Genomic DNA, 17,441 nt, shown 5'->3' on the forward strand with positions numbered 1-17,441 from the left:
ACCCAACTCATTTACACATTAATATAAAATATGATATACTCCATCATTCATGGCCATATAAACGCATAACTAATACACCAAAATATGAAGTAATCATTAATTTATCAATTCAACTATAATATTTCATTTGCATAGTAAAATGAAATTTAACATAAAACACATTAAAACATCAACAATTTAATAAAATTCATTTTTCATCGTAAAATGAAAGAATAGTTTTAACGTAAAACACGTGAACTAATTTAATAATAAATTAATTTAATAAAATTCATTTTCGTCGTAAAATGATAAAACAGGGAAAAACAACCCAACTAAAAAACAAGTTGTTCTTTAAGGTGGAACGAATAAAGCGTTTGGTGTGAAACATATTTTGTCTGCCATTGTGGGCATTATTTCCGTCGGACTGAGCTTTGAACGCTCCTTCGCTCAGGCCCTTACGTGCGCGTCAAGAAAACTGTAAATTTGGGCATCTGATCCCTGTCCTAGTTCGAACAATTATCACCTACACGTTGCGCGATCGAGCTCACCAAACGCCACAACATATATGCCTGAACAACATTTACATAAATTCTACTGGTATATTTCTGGCAGGTTTGTTATTTCCCGGGAAACACGGTTCGAGTCCGAATCTTACAGTCGTGAAACCCTAGAGATCTTGGAAACAAGGACAACACATTGTCTAACAACAATCAGAAGATCCGATTTAAACCCCAGAAACAAGGCGGTTTCATGTTTTGTCAGTGAATTCTCAGGAAGCAACGAAGGGCAAGGGTTTGAGCTTGGTCGGGTGATTTTACTCCACAGAAAATTCTTGTTGGTGGAACCTGAGAACATTTAAATACAGTTTTTTTGTAAGAGAAAACGAAATCTGAAGCTTGTAATCTACAATCTTTTCTACTTAATTTTTTTGCATAGTAGGAAATGGCAGCAACTGCTGCCAGAAGATTTGTACAGCGGAAAGTCTATTCACGCCTTGGTTCCTTCAACGCCGATCTCCTCCCAACCGGCATCAAATTTAGGGTTAATCTTGCTGATAAAAGCCGTGGCGCAGATTTTCTTACGGGGTTTTCACCTTCAGTAGGTTTAAATGATGGAGCACGGAGATTCGACACACGGGAGATCTCCCAGCTTGTCAAGGCAAATGGAAAGCGAGCTTCTCTTGTCGATACTCTGGCCTTGGTAGAGTGCTTTAGCTTTTTATTTCGATGTTATTAGGATACTAATTCAATGCCTTTAATATACTTCTTATTTGGATATTATTTTACTGTATTTAATATATTTTATTAGATACTAATTAAATTTCCGTAATTGACTTATTGGATATGCTATTAGAAACAGCTTGAATGAATTCTTTTCTCTTCAGAACTGTAGAATACTGACCATTCTTTGATATCGGAAGCAGAACTTCAAATAATTTGACGTGTTTTTTGTAATTTTGTAATAGGGAAATGCAGTTCTATTATTTATGAAAGTTTCACCATTTTTTTTTGTAAATTAAATACTTGCCATGAACCTCCCCTCTAAGCTGGCAAAATTTTTAAACGTTTTTCACAAAAATGTTTGGTTATAATAGGTTCAATTTGCCGATGCAACAGATTGTACCTAAAAAGGGGATGGATCGTATAGCCTCCCTTTAGTCAGCAGATGTTTTCAATTTTTCTGAGAAAGAATGGCAAAATGACATTTTTCATGCGAAACTTTTATTTAAATCTTCAGAACAACTCGAGCAGGCTGTGTATTGTTTTTTGTATAATTAAAATATTGAGGGCATATCCTTTTTTCAATTCTATTTGCATTGTTCTATGACTTAAATTTCGGCTAATTAACTGAATTCATGGATCAGGTTAGGCGATTGGAGGCACAGGGTCTGCCATCAAAGCAGGCAGAAGTGATAACGGCTGCTATCACTGAAGTTCTGAATGACAGTCTTGAACATGTTGCAGAATCCTTCGTGTCAAAAGCAGAAATGCAAAGAGTATGTTTAATCTCATTCATCAATTTTGTGTAACTTTTACGAACATAAATTATAGGTTATATGAACAAAGATTGAGCTTCTGGAGATAAACATGCACCACAAATGATTTGATATGATCTAAAGCATTTCTCTCTTGGTACTTTTTATGCCGGTGCCTTTTTCCCGCTATGATTGGTCCACCTTTGAGATAACTTGGGTTTCTACTTTGTTAATCGAGCTGACATGTCTGATTCTCTCTTGTAGTAACGTTTTCCCTTGCCTAGGTGATCCATAGTCTGGATAATTTGCCTGATCTGGTAAACTCTGGCTTATATATTGGTTGGAACTTGCGAATTCTTTTCTGATGAGTGATCTGGCTTTTGTGTACCCAAGGTTTTCATAGAGCTTTTGTTGTTATATTATGTTGGTTTGCGGTATGGGATGCATTTTTATTAAAGTGCTGTATGCAATGAAACAGTCTACTGCCTACAAGTTTGTGACAGGCTGATCTGTTGGGCAGGCACTATGGGACCGGTCATGCAATACCATTATTTATGTATAATGATATGTGCTTTTTTGACAGAGTGAAATGGCACAAGAAGCTGCACTTTCAAAGTTCAAAGCAGAAGTACAAAGTTCTCAGGTAGGTCAACATTCTAAAAGTATTTCTCTTATTTTGTTTCTTTTATATGTACTTAGGTTTTAGAAAAGAACGTTCTGTGTCATTTGACTATTTAGTTTAGAAACAGATTTTGAAAAGCAGGGTGTGTTTTTAATTGTGCATTTACATTGATATTCCTTGCAATCTACATGTCAGGACTTAAAAATTAGGATACTAGTTGATTTTGAAAATATGTCTTGTTGTTATGCATGGTCAAAGAGGCGATCTGTATGATGTAGTCAATGGATGTCTCAAATTCGTAATATGGGCACTGAATTTTCCCTGTTGGTTATGTTCTTTTGGGTTTTTGGCATTAGATTGTTTTCCTCCACACACAACAAAACTATTTGTTTACAAGAGAATGGTAAAATAATAGCTCACTGAAATTGGTCAGGTCTTATGAAGAGGACATACCCTCAGTTATTGGTAGAAAATACTAGTTTCATTGTTTGCATATATATTCTTGGGTTTGTTTACAGAAGAATAAGGAATTTTATATTTAATTGGGAATCATATAAGCATAATTAAGAGAATCCACAGCAAGATAGAATATTCCTCATCATTCCTTTCTTTATTCTTTTGTTGGTTTGATAGTGAAACTATTATGGCTCTTTTGCTTGCTCATATTTTGTTGTGATACTGAATATGTCTGTGCACGGTACTGGGATGGGCATGGCCGGATATGTGGCTGGTTTGTATCTGGATCTAGATAAAGTGTAGTATCCAGATCTGGATATGACCAGGACATTCTCAAGATATCTGCTGGATATGTCTGACATGTATCTGATGTCATATCCCCCAGAAAACAAAAGAAATCATTAAAAAAATTACAAGAGTTTGCCTTGTTTGTGGTAACCTCATTTTTGATCAAAATGTGTGCGACTCCGTGTCAAAGGCAATCTTGGAAGGGTCAACCAATATCATTGTGGCCAGTTCACATCTTGGTTGATTTTTCCATGATTGTTTAATTGTATGTATTTGGTGCTGCTATATTTAATGCATGATTTCCTTCTTACTTTTTGGAAGAATCTTCTTGATTTCCCTGGCATGTTTGTGCTCGGTTTCTACAACTTGTTTCCTTCCACTTGGGCGAGTGACACTTGGATTTGTTTATTCATTTATTTATTTTAAAATTCAACCATGTGACTTATTTGTTTTCCTTTGAGGTTGCTTTTTAAATAAATGTTGATGATCCTTCAAGAATTTATTTATCCATTTTGGCATTGCTTTTCCCCAAATTTCTTGACTTTTCAGCTTTAGTTAGCTCTTATTGCTTGCTGTTTCTTCTTTGATAATCCTTAAACGTGTCTATAACAAACTAAATGCTTTTGTATCTTGGCATACGAAATTGTAACAACTTGAAACCAATACCTTTTATAGGATATTTCATTCAAATATTTGGCCAATTACTCTTACGTTTGCCTTTATTATAGAAATTAAGATGTAATCCAGGGTCAAAACTCTTTATTCATTTTTACAATAATGCATAATCATATGCCATTCCGTTATATTAGTTTTGTTGTATCTTGGCATATGGAATCATAAACTTGAACCCTGTTACCCACCAAAAGTGGGTGACCCCATAGGAGAAATTTTCTCCTAGTCTTGTCTTCAGCCAACAGCCAACAACCCCTGACAACCACCAGTGTAGCTGATGTATTGTGCCATTTGATCTCTGCTCCTTGATCCAGTCACATGCCCCCTTTATCATCTGTCAAGAGCATATGTTTGAAGGTGGGCAATCTAATCGTAAAGGTATAGTTTTCATTGTGCAATCGGGTGTTTATGCTTATTTTTCCTTGGGCAAATTGGGCATGGATTATTGGGTGACTTGGAAAGAGGAAGGGTTTTGACTGTAGTTTTGTTTCCTCACCTTAAATGGGGGGTTAATCCTCAATCCTAGTCCCGTGGGATCTCCCCTATTGGCCTATGGCTTCAGGAAGGGCACTACTTGGGAAACCTTGATTTTGGTAGCGCAGTCTTGTTTTCCCATTTCACATTTTTCACCCCCCTTCGCACATTACAAGTCCTATTTCATAATCTTCCCTCTCAGGGTCCACATGACCACTGGGTCCATAAGGCATTGGTACACCCTCTTCCTTGTCCACATGTCTGGGTTGGGCCTGGAACTATTGTCCCGGAGGTGGATGCAGCTAAAAGAATGTTAAAAGCATATCATGGCCACAAGCAAGAAACAAAAGAAAAGAATATCATAAAATGCAAAAGATGGCCGAGACATTTAATATAGCATGTGGGCAAAAGCCAAGCATGAGCTTTACCCCTTCATCATGGCCATCACCCTAGTTCTTAGGGCCCTTGAGTGCCCCACACATCATTAAGGAACCCATGCACGTCCCAACCCCTGGTGGGCGATGAACTGCCCCACCTTAAGGGGGTAATAGTTGCTGCATATCTCTCACAGCATGCTCTTATTTCCTAGAGCCCCGAGTAGTAATATAAAGAAAAATCATAAAAAGGCAAAAGGCAAATAATGAAGGGTGGAAAAACAAAGGCCGGGGTAACTCATGTATCCACGATTGCTCCCTCTTACATCTATACACCCAAATATGTGGACATCCCTCATCATTACCATCCTTGAACCCATGGCATTTAGCTTGAGACCCCTGTGTCCCTATCCATCTCATCATTATTCACATGACCCTTATGAAGCAAAGGATGTACCCTTGGACCTGTCTTTCCCCTTAGGGGTTGGGAACACTAATAAGGTTGTTTATTAGCCACTCCTACCTAGGGAGGTAACACTTTTACAAGCTTAAAGCCCCAAATTTGGAAGGGAAGCCCACTATGAAGTCTCAATGTGCCCTTGATTAACAAGCTTGATTCACTTATATGCGCTAATAAATTATTGTACATGATAGTGAGGAAACACATTAGATCTTATATGTAACTAGCAGGTGGTTCCATCATGGGTTGGGCAACTTAATTGGGGTCCAAACACAGGATCATATTGACACCCCCGGGTGAAGCGTTGAGAGCCATGGGAGTCCCATCATGTGTAGAGCATCATTTCATGCCATGGCCACTTTCAGCACCATCAACAATTTGCTCATTGCCTCACATTATTCACGAGATGATGCACTTGGACCAATGTGCCTCGGTTGGCCAAACATTATATGGTAGCTGATCCAAGGCCGAAAGGAGGTTTGTCTCATCGTTAAGAAGACATGGGAGGGCAAGCACCATCGTCAAAGCTCTCAGTTTTGGAGCATTACAGGCTATTCTATCATTTGGAGACCCATGAGACCAATTTCTGTGCCCCAAACACAAATTAGGGCCCCACATGATGACTTGCATGGAGATTAAGGGGCCATCCCCTAGTTCGAGATCTATGGAGCCCTCTCTCACATTTTGGCACAAAGAGGACTCAACATGGCCTCCCAATGACCCTTACATCAACATGATGTCATCATTTCAACTAGCATATGGTTGGCTAATTCGTATTTTGTAAAAGATATTTGGTGGGCTTGTGACCAAGGCATATATCTTGCTTAGTTTTATAATGTTAGGGGACTCTTGGGGTAATAATTAAACCTAGTAAATTGGAGGAATGGCATGGGAGTGGGTTAAACCGGTCTTACTGATATCTAGTGTTTCAACAGGTATTAAAGGCAATGGATAATCTTGCTAAAACGCTACTTCTTTGAGCATTTCTCAAGTATCGCAATGTGAAGAACTTGATCTCCACAAGTTATCTTCGCAGTAGATCTACAAAAAAGACAATGTGACATCCTTAATAGTTTTGCAAAAATGTCCATTATATTTTCCTCAGTGGTAATGCCTTTGTTTCCAAAATCTTAGAAAGGTTTTGTGGCATTTCATGATTGTCAACAAGCCCAAGCAACAATTGAGAAATCAACCTCAATTGATAGATATCATACAAAATATATGTGATGAAATCATTGGTGGTAGGGTCTTCCTTAGTAGCAGCATCTCCCCATCGCGCTTAAGCACTGTAAATCACCAAGAGTGCAACGAACCTTTTTTTTTTATAGAGTTGGAAACAATTCAAGTTTTTTAACTTTCCTTAGGTCTAAACATATGGATCTTGTTACTAAATATGATGCATGAGGAATAGTGTCATGTTTGAAGACCCTATTCATTAGGTTGCATTTTGTAGGGTTTTTGGTTCCAATTTTAGATGTCTATTTTGCTCATTGAGAATCATTGTTTGAGGCACCATCTCATAAATTGGAGGCATGTAACATCATTAGAGCATGGATTGGAGTGAGCACCTTGCATTTTAGTCCACATTTGACTTTACATTGCCACATCACATAGATTGAGGGGCTTGTTTGGTAGGTCTTTTGAAGAGATGAGCCTCCTTTAACCACTTCCATGCTTTCTTAAGGAGTGCTTTAAAGCAGTGCGAAAACACACATATGGATTTCAAAGAATGAATTAATTTACAATGAGCAATGAAGCTCAATAAATAGTACAACTGTATTTACAGAAACAACAAGTTTCTACTAAGAAAATAGAAACAAGAGTTTCTACTAAGAAAATAGAAACAACAAGTTTTTAATAAGAAACTGCTAAATAAGATCATAGATGAGCATTAAACACTAAAATAACATTATTCTAATACCCTCCCTTAATGCTCAATCTATTTACAACACCTATAGATCCTCTGAATTTTACAAACTTATCAGGACCAAGGGGCTTGGTGAAGATGTCTGCTGGCTGCTCCGTGGTGGGAACATACAGCCACTGAAAGGATCCGTCTTCAACAAGCTGTTGAATGTAGTGACAATGGGTTTCCACATACTTTGTTCATTCATGGAAGAGTGGATTCTCGGCGAGTTTGAGCACTCCCTGATTATCACAGAACAAGGGAGTAGGACCTGCCTGGGAAACATGCATATCTGCAAGCATATGTCGAAGCCAAACTGCCTCACAAGATGCCTTAACTGCTCCCTGATATTCTGCTTTTGTCAAGGAGAGAGCCATTGCCTGCTGCTTCTTACTAGTCCATGTGACAGCACCGGATCCCAGACTAAACACATACCTAGTTGTAGATTTATGGTCAATGACAAACCCTATCCTAGGAAAGGTTTCTTTATGTTTGCATCTTGAAGAAGATCAAATGCAGGTAATGTGAACTTGAACAAGAAATCAATCCTTTTCCACCAATCTTCATCAATCAACACCCTCCTCACCATACTTCCCTTTTCTGAATGTGCCTGTAATTTTAGCTTCAACAAGGCGACGCAACATGATGATGTTTGAGGCATACCTTGTCTCAACAACTTTGAGCAACTCCAATTTGGAGTATTCTCAATATATTGCTTGAGATTCGCAGTGGTTGGTGATGAATTTCATAAACTCCCTAGCCTGCCCTGTGACCTCCTTAATCCATTATGTTCTTGTCTCAATCTCTTCTAAAATCAGATTCAAATTGTAAACAATGCAAGGAGCCCAAAATGTTGGATTGTATCTTCTCTCAACAATTAAGCTTGCAACTTTGCAAATAGGAGCATTATCTTGTGGTAACTTGCACCACATTTTCTGGCTGTACTTGTTCAGTAGTAGGGATTAAAATTTCAACAATGAACTTATACCCTTTACCTCACCTGAACAATCTTCTGATTTGATGAACATGGCTCCTTTTGGTGATGATGTAATAACATTAATCAAAGGCTTATCCCGTGTATCAGATTAGCCATCTGAGATAATGGAAAGTTCTGTGCTAGCCCATGAGTTACAAATTGGTTTCAAAACATCATCAAGAAGTTGCCTCTCTTTCTTTAGCAAAAATGTTATGAGTTTTTCATAGTTTGGCCCCTTGTAAGTTTGTAACTCTGAGGGGCTGTGTTAATCGCTCTCAGCAAATCCTATCAATATGGGGATAAAACCACATTAAAAGGGATGCTACAAGCAAAGATAGCCCTTGCCACTCTAGAGTCAACTTCTCTCCCTTGATTATCAAGCATTTTCAATAATATACCATCTTTAGCTGGATTTGATGGTTTGGATAACGCTTCTTTACTGCTAGTGCTCTCCTCTTTCTTACTTCATAAACAATCCTTGGCTCAATGTTACCACTCATGTGAGGATTGCTAGTATCGCCCAAGTCGATTTTGCTTCTTTGGGCCTTAAACTTTTGAGCATCATCTTACTCTCTTGAATTTAGCCTTCACCTCTGAATTTCTGGTATGTGCACACACATCAATACCATTTATTCTTCGTGCAAAATGTGAGGCATCACTCTTGTGTAAGAGCCCTTGAAGGTCCTACCAATTTTGCATAAATTGCACTTCCATTCCCATGTACCACCGGAACCCATTTGCTTGACTTTGGTAACATACCTCCACAGCGGATGGTATTTTTGCTACAACACAACTTGGGAAGCCATGAATGTAGCAAAATAGAAAACGAAATACTCACCGAAACAGCTGTTGCCCACGCCCTTCTTCTTGCTGCCCACTCCAAAGCACAACTAAAATGCTTGCTGCTGCTATAGGAAGTGCCTCTTGCAGAAGAATGTGTGAGAAATGAGTGAATGAAGTGTTTTTTTTATAGAAAAGAAGAGGCTGTAGGGTTTGTAGAGAATTCTAATTTGTTAATTTTCTAGAAAATTGTATTTCTAATTTTTAATTAAAATCTGTTAACTAACTGTTTAACTACAACAAAAAAGTGTTAAGTTAGTTTTTTAAGGCCATATAAAGGACTTACACCCTTCTTGGCTCCTTGAGATGGCTGGAAATGAAAAAAAAGACGCAAATCTGGCCGAAACATGGTCTGTAGTGGCCAAAACAGCCCCGAAATGCTGCTGGCCATACCGGATGGCATTTCAAAATCATGAAACGCTGTTTGATACGGCCAGCGGCATTTTGGTGCAGTTTTGATGTTGTGGCCCATTTCAGGTACTGGGACAACCCCTTTCCCTGTGTTTCCTGTAACATATCTTTATAGGCACAAAATCAGATGAGAAGCATGTCCAGCTCTACCAGCTAGTGCAGGAAAACCAAACTGACATCACCACATGCATCCTCTACTCTACTACTTAGCACCAATTTCATTTCATAATGATCGTGGGGTCACAGCAGGGGAATAGGAATGTATCTAAGTCTGATGTATTGGAACAGCTAAGTGCTACATGACAAACTGATTTAGTGTTCATTCACATCATTAAGAAGAAAATTATAATGCAGTTAATTTTCTCCTTTCAGTTAATAGAGGGCAGGTGATTGAGTGGTACAGATTTTGTACTTGCTGTTTGTATCTTCAGAGTGATGTGTTTGCAGATCTGGTGTTCTGATTTCCACTGGCTTGAGAGGTGCTAATCAGTTTGACAATTGCTAGTCTTACTGTTTAGATTTTCTGAGTGCAGCTCTGCATGCTGTTCTGAAAATTTACTTGTCTTCAAAATGCCATGGTATAGTAGTTGATTTAATTCTTCTTGCTTATGACCTAAGTTTCATGAAACTTGGAATTATGTGTGATTCCCAAGTAACATTACGTCATGCAATGTCCAAAATTATTTATGCCATAATATAAATGCTTTACAAAAAGTTTACTCAGCTCTTAAAAATTGAAGAGAATACATTTACGTGTATAATCATTAGGAGTTTCCTACAACCTAGGGTTACTCAGAAAGTTTTAGTCTAAGCCACCCACCTTGTTAGAACTCCACTACTATTAAGGGTTGATTTCTTCCAGAATATGCAGCTACTTGTCCTTGTATGCAGACTACGGTGACAGTAGGTCATGGTGACAACTATCTAGGTTGTAGTACCTGTAATTTTAAAAAATGAAAGAAAGGTGCAAAGATGCAAGACAAAACATAACTTTTAGGGTTTCTTTTTATGATTCTTTCTTTTTATCAGCAATGTGCTTTTTAAGTTTGTAGGGTCTGTGTGCATCCCACATTAGAAGACTGGAAACACCCCCTCTAGGTTGAAAATAGTTAGCCTCTAGGAGGTGGCCAGGAAACAGCTTAGAAATGTTTCCATGAGATTTTTGCAAGTTAGCTTATGATCTATAAGAGCATTTATGGCTTGGATTCTTTTGGTCATCTCTACAATGGTCCTATTTTTTCTCTATATAAGTTTGCTTTCTTTGGAGTATACGAGGAAGTAAGTTTCCTGTGAATAATATTTATATTCTCCCCACTGTCTGTCCGGAAAACACAATCTTCTTCCCACTTTGCCTCTCAATCATGGCTATGAACTCCTTGAATGTTTCAAGAGCATCTGACATATTCTTCAGAACCTACAGTTATGGTTTTTGAGAAGTCCTTGATAAATCTCATACAATACTTTGAATTTGGCATGATGGATTTCTTGTGGAACAACTGCAGGAGGTCACAATGCGCCTTTTCCATTTGTTGTTTGGTTCTCCATGCACCTTATTTGTCAAATTTATCCCTATGTTGCTTGTTGAATTGGAGGCAAGAAATGGACCATATTAACTTGCTTTAATGGTGCAAGAGTTTGGTAGCTGAGCTGACATTTGAATTTTTAAAGGCACTAATGCAGTGAGTCTGTACCGTATAGAGACCACCAACTTCAACACCTTCTGCAATGACTCTGGAGTAGTTTCTGTTATTTACGAGATACTTTTCTTCATCAGATTTAATCCTTAAATGTTACTTTGCAATTTGATTCACAGTAGGTTCTTCTCTAGGCCTGTCTGCACTAGAGAGCAAGGTGTATTCTACAACCCAGGTGGAAGTGATGTGTCATGTCTGTAGGAAATGCTAATAAATTTAAAAAAAGTTGAGGTTTGACGTCTAATTGAAAAATGAAAATAAAAAATACATCCATTTGTTAACGCCCATCATGCAAAGAAACAAAAACCCTAGCGTGGATTCATGGCAGCCCTGGATCTTTTAAGCAGCAGGCACTTTAGACTTCTTTTTACCACTCTCAGTGCTTAATAGATATTGGTTGAGATGGAATATACATATGACACATTGTGTATATCCTTGACACCTCTATTAGGCATTTTCATTGGGATTGTTCCATGGCTTTTGACAATTTGTACCCTGTCATTTCCTAAAGCAACTGCCTGTCTTTGACTTTCACTGTTATGCAATGATGAAACCAGTCCTCCTGTGTGTGTTATGTGCCTTTTAGCTCTGATGTTCATATACGATGCATCTTTAGATGTATTTGGTGCCCCCTTCATATATTTTGAGAAATCTGTTAAAATTGGCAACTAGGGCCAAACTCTACATGGGTCATCTTATTTATGACAGCTGATGTTTTATTAAATTCTTCTCTTGGAGAGGTGTAGGATTGATCTAAAGATCATCCGATTCTGACATGTACAAATGAAGATATGAATTTATTTATACTATGGACAAATTGTCAAGGTCTGCCAGCAAGCAAAACAGGGACACAAGCCCCCAATTCATCTTCAACGTTGCATATAAATAGAAGGTGACTTGGCCTCATTTGGACATCACTCATCTTCACACATCTCTCTCTCCTCATCTGATTGGGTACGGATTTCTGGGCAGCTTCTCTCTCCACATGTGTAAAGGAAAGGACAACAATTTTCTGTTTTGGACGTTGACCAATGTTGACTGAATTTCAGGAAGGGTTTGACCAGCGTTGACCAGCCAACATTGACTTGTTTGACTGCGTTTTTGTTGGGGAAAATTCTGTTTGGGCAGGCTGCATTTCTGGGCACAGGAATCGAGGCAATCCGTACTGTTGACCAGCATGGACTTTTCTGGTTAGGGCTCTTTCGTTGCTGTTATAAATGATCAGAATTTGTAAATTGTACTATCTCCCTCCGCTGACTATTGAAGACTAAAAGAAGATTTGATCAATGGTTTCCCCACATTGGGTTCTGTCCGTGGCTGGTGCCACATCATGTGTCTCCTTGTCTTGGCTTGTCTTCTAGTGTTTATGTTTATGTTCTATCAACATTTCACTTACATGTTTATGTGATTGCTAAACTGAAATTGATATTGGGCTCACAAAGAAATTGAAGTAAAATTGCTCTAAAGCATAGAACATACCATTGTTGCCTAAAATCAACATGGTATCAGCGCTGGGGCAAAGTCAAATTCCAAGTAAGAGTGAAAGAGCAATCACCAAAGACAGTTGGACAAGGACAAAAGACTCAATGGGCTCCTCATCCTACTTCCTCGCTGAAGACAAGCTCCATGATAAATCTGACTATCATGGATGGAAGATATCTCTTGATTTGACCTTGGAAGAGAAGGAAGTGATGGATTATGTGCAGGGTAAAATCCCTAAACCTCCTTCAAATGCACCAGCTGCTGCAAAGACCAAGTACAATAAGGATGAAGACAAAGCAAAGAAGATTTTAAGTATGGGGGATTTACGCAGTGCATTATATTAGATATCATTTTTGGGATTCAACTGCGTTAAGTAAGTCATTCAAACGTATGACCATTTCCATGAGAGGTAGTCGTAACTGACTAATTTCTCATGATTTTTGAATAGTTCACTTAGCACTCATTGCATTGGGTGATGCTCACAGGGGTGAAGAAGTGGGATTGAAACTAGTGAAATGTGGAGAACGAATCACATAGCATCAATCATCACTTCCGGGGCTTGCACCCGGTAACCAGGACTTCCCAGGAGGTCACCCATCCCAGAACTCCTCTGGCTCAAGCGCGCTTAACTGTGGAGTTTTTCCCACAATCAAGCCCACTTAGCTTGCTACCCCATTTGCAAAACCTTAGCAAGTATTGTGCCTCATGAACCATTCAAGAGAGATCCCTTGACTCTTTTTTGAATTTAAGTATGGGGGATTTACGCAGTGCATTATATTAGATATCATTTTTGGGATTCAACTGCGTTAAGTAAGTCATTCAAACGTATGACCATTTCCATGAGAGGTAGTCGTAACTGACTAATTTCTCATGATTTTTGAATAGTTCACTTAGCACTCATTGCATCGGGTGATGCTCACAGGGGTGAAGAAGTGGGATTGAAACTAGTGAAATGTGGAGAACGAATCACATAGCATCAATCATCACTTCCGGGGCTTGCACCCGGGAACCAGGACTTCCCAGGAGGTCACCCATCCCAGAACTCCTCTGGCTCAAGCGCGCTTAACTGTGGAGTTTTTCCCACAATCAAGCCCACTTAGCTTGCTACCCCATTTGCAAAACATTAGCAAGTATTGTGCCTCATGAACCATTCAAGAGAGATCCCTATTAGGGATTCCATTGACAAGCATCTGGTGGCCTATATCTCCGAATTGAAGACCTCCAAGGAGATATAAGACAGGTTGGTTAGCATGTTCAAGGTTAGTAATGCTAATCAAATTCTCTTTCTCAAGAATAAGTTGAAGGATATTAAGAAGGGAAAGGGCGAGGACATTCAATCCTATTTCTTGAGAATTACTGAGATCAAGAATGATCTACTCTCGATTGGAGAAGTCATTCCTGACAGGGAACTTACTCTCACCACCCTTGGAGGATTCCCACCTGAGTGGTATGTATTTAGAACCACTATACTCAACAATGATCAAATTCCAGGGTTTGAAGAATTGATGTCGAGATGCATTTAAGAAGAAACAAGAATGATAGAGCAAGAAATGCCTTCTAATAGAAGCAACCCCACTACATTCTCCACTCATGCCAAAAGGAGGAATAATGCAGGGTCTAAAGGTCATTTCCATGGAAAGCCTGGATCTAAGGGAGGAAGGAAGGGTAGGTGCTTTGTTTGCAATAAGTTTGGCCACTATGCAAGGGAGTGTCCTAATAAAAGGGATACACCTCGAGATGATGACTATCATAACAACTCTAGGGGCAACTTCAACAACAACGATCAAAGGAATGGCAAGTCCAATGGCAAAGGAAAAAGGAATGCGGGACATCAAGGAAATGGTCGACCCTCCAAGAAATCAAGGAACTCCAGGTATGATGAATCCAATGTTGTTAACAATAAGCAAAAAGAGTACTATCTTATATCGGCCCTCTCCACTGCCTCTCCTCCGGACACTTTGGGAAATTGGCTGATTGATAGTGGTGCCTCAAGGCACTTCACCAGATACAAGGAAGCCCTCTCTAATCTGATAGAAAAGGAGACAAACTTGGAGATCATCCTTGGAGACGATGCCACCTATCCCATGAAGGGAGTAGGGAATGTTACCCTTCAATTGAATCAAGGTAACACTATTCATTTGCAAGAAGTACTATATGTACCCGATCTCAAGAAGAACCTAGTGTCCATTTCAATAATGGAAGATAAGGGATTCAAGGTGGCTTTTATCGATGGAAAGGTACATGTTTGGAAAAGAAATTTCAAGGATGCTTTTACTCTTGGGTTCAAGGCTGATAGTTTGTATCAAGTTGGAGAAAGTCCATTGGGAGCCATGTCTTGCGACAAATCTCTACAATTTGAACTGTGGCATCGGAGGTTCGCACATCTTCATTATAAGGCCCTACCCGATGTGAGGCAGATGGTGATAGGTATGCTCGAGTTCAAAGTAGAGCATGAAGGTGTATGTTTGGGATGTGCCGTAGGAAAACTTACAAGGGGGCCATTCCCCTCAAGTAATAGCAAGACCACAGACATATTGCAATTGATCCACCCCGACATATCTAGTATGATGCCCGTAAACTCCTTGGGAGGATACTTATATTATCTCACCTTTGTGGATAATTGTTCTCGCAAGACCTGGATCTACTTCTTGAAGAAGAAGGATGAAGTGTTCAACTGGTTTCGACATTCCAAAGCCTTGATCGAAAACCAATCCGGGAAGAAAATCAAGATATTGAGGACTGATAATGGGACCGAGTATGAATCCAATGAATTCAAAGATTATTGCAGAGAAGTTGGCATTAAGAGGGAGACTAAACGCCATACACTCCCGAGTAGAATGGTGTCGCTGAAAGGAAGAATCGCTCTATTGTAGACGCTGTCTATGCCATGATTCATGATCAAGGCCTTCTGAAGTTTCTATGGGGTGAAGCTGCAAATACCACTGTGTATGTTCAAAACTGATGCCCTCATCAAGCATTGGACTCCAAGGCTCTCGAAGAAATGTTCATTGGTAAGAAACCCGATGTTTCTCATTTTAGAATGTTTGGAAGCCCTGTATATTTTCATGTGCCAGAAGATAAAAGAAGCAAATTGGGTGCATCTGGGAAGAAAGGAATCTTTGTGGGCTATAGTGAAAATTCTAAGGGATATAGAATTTATGTGGTTGATCAAAAGGAAGTTGAGATAAGTCATGATGTCACCTTTGACGAAGATATGGCCCTCAGGAAGATCAACAACCTTCCTATCCTAAGGAAGGACAAAGAAGCTGACACAGGAAATCAGGGTAAAAAAGAGGATGAAACGATGCCTGATGTTGATGAACCTATGGATCCTATAGATCCACTACCTCATGAGCCTTCCTCCTCCAAGAGGAGACCCTCATGGCTTAGGGAGACTCTCGAAGATGCTGAGAGGCACATTGCACGAAGGAAGACTTTCTGTGAAAGCAAGAAGCCGAACAGGTACCAAGGATATTTGATCGCCATGAGTACTATCACTCAAAATGAGCCTTCATCAGTCGAAGAAGCCGTGAAGCAACAAGTATGGAAGGATGCTATGAATGAAGAATATGAGTCAATTACGAAGAATGATGTTTGGGATGTGTGGTCCCTAGACCCCAAGACAAGCGGTTGTCACTTCTAAGTGGCTCTACAAAATCAAGCATGGAGCTGATGGAAGTTCAGAAAAGTTCAAGGCTCTCTTTGTTGCTCGAGGCTTGTCTCAAAAGGAAGGTGTAGATTACGATGAGATATTTGCACTTGTTGCTCGATACACCACCATTCGCTCGATCATAGCCCTTGCTGCCTCGCAAGGATGGAACCTACATCAGATGGATGTCAAGATCACCTTCTTGCATGGTTCAATCAAAGAGGAAGTCTATGTGGAACAACCCGAGGGGTTTGAAGTTCATGATCGGGAATCTCATGTATGTAGGTTGAAGAAAGCTCTCTATGGATTGAAACAAGCACCCCGGCTTGGTATGAGAGGATTGATAACTATCTGATGAAGTTGGGATTCACTAGAAGTGAAGCGGATCCGAATTTTTACTTTAAGGTTGAAAATGATAAACCTCTCATTCTGGTACTTTATGTGGACGACCTCTTTCTGACAGGTGCAGACGCTCTCATTCACAAATGTAACAGGGAGTTGGCTTCTGAATTTGAGATGAAGGACCTATGACTGATGCACTATTTCCCAGGGTTGGAGGTCTGGCAAAAGTCAGGTGAAATTTTCCTCTCTCAAGGAAAATATGTTGTGAAGATATTGGAAAGATTTGGGATGGTGGACTGTAAGCCCGTGACTACTCTGATGGAACTTAACTTTAAGAAGTTATGTGGTAGTGCTGCTGGACCTGAATTGGGAAATGCTTCTAGGTATCATCAACTCGAAGGAGCACTGATGTTCTTGGTGAACTCTCGTCCGTACATATGTTTTATAGTTAACACATTGAGCCAATACATGGTTGAGCCTCATCATTTACATTGGATTGCTGCCAAGAATCTTCTGAGATATCTTCGGGGCACAATCACTCATGAACTGAGATACACTGTTGAAAATGTGAGACTGCATTGTTATTCTAATTCTAATTGGGCTGGTAGTGTGGTGGATCGAAAGAGCACTTCTGGATGCTATTTTTCTTTGAGTTCTGCTTCGATACCCTGGATGAGCAAGAAGCAGAAATCAGTTGCCTTGAGCACCGTCGAGGCCAAATACATAGCTGCTAGTATGGCCTCCTGTGAAGCTGTCTGGTTGAGGAAGCTCTTCAGTGAGCTGTTTGGACATGTGCTGGATACCACCGTGATCTTTTGCGACAACCAGAGTGGGATCCGAT

At 39.5% G+C, this 17,441-nt stretch overlaps 1 protein-coding gene across 2 annotated transcripts in view; it reads left to right on the forward strand.

The window, feature by feature from the left end:
* The first annotated feature begins 329 nt into the window (after window positions 1–329).
* The window catches only part of LOC149186839 (protein FMP32, mitochondrial-like), a 29,128-nt gene continuing 12,016 nt past the window's right edge, over window positions 330–17,441 (forward strand). Inside the window, exons 1-3 of one of the 2 annotated variants that reach the window (XM_089411162.1) lie at window positions 330–1,179; window positions 1,844–1,975; window positions 2,538–2,597. In XM_089411162.1, the coding sequence (XP_089267288.1) occupies window positions 922–1,179; window positions 1,844–1,975; window positions 2,538–2,597 (450 nt within the window). In that variant the 5' untranslated portion in view covers window positions 330–921. The remainder of the gene's footprint in view (window positions 1,180–1,843; window positions 1,976–2,537; window positions 2,598–17,441) is intronic. The other variant, XM_089411163.1, reaches the window with a different exon arrangement.

Source organism: Pinus tabuliformis, chromosome 3_1 (assembly GCF_031772625.1).
Source record: "Pinus tabuliformis cultivar Carrire ecotype Pingquan chromosome 3_1, CPIR1, whole genome shotgun sequence".
Taxonomy (NCBI): domain Eukaryota; kingdom Viridiplantae; phylum Streptophyta; class Pinopsida; order Pinales; family Pinaceae; genus Pinus; species Pinus tabuliformis.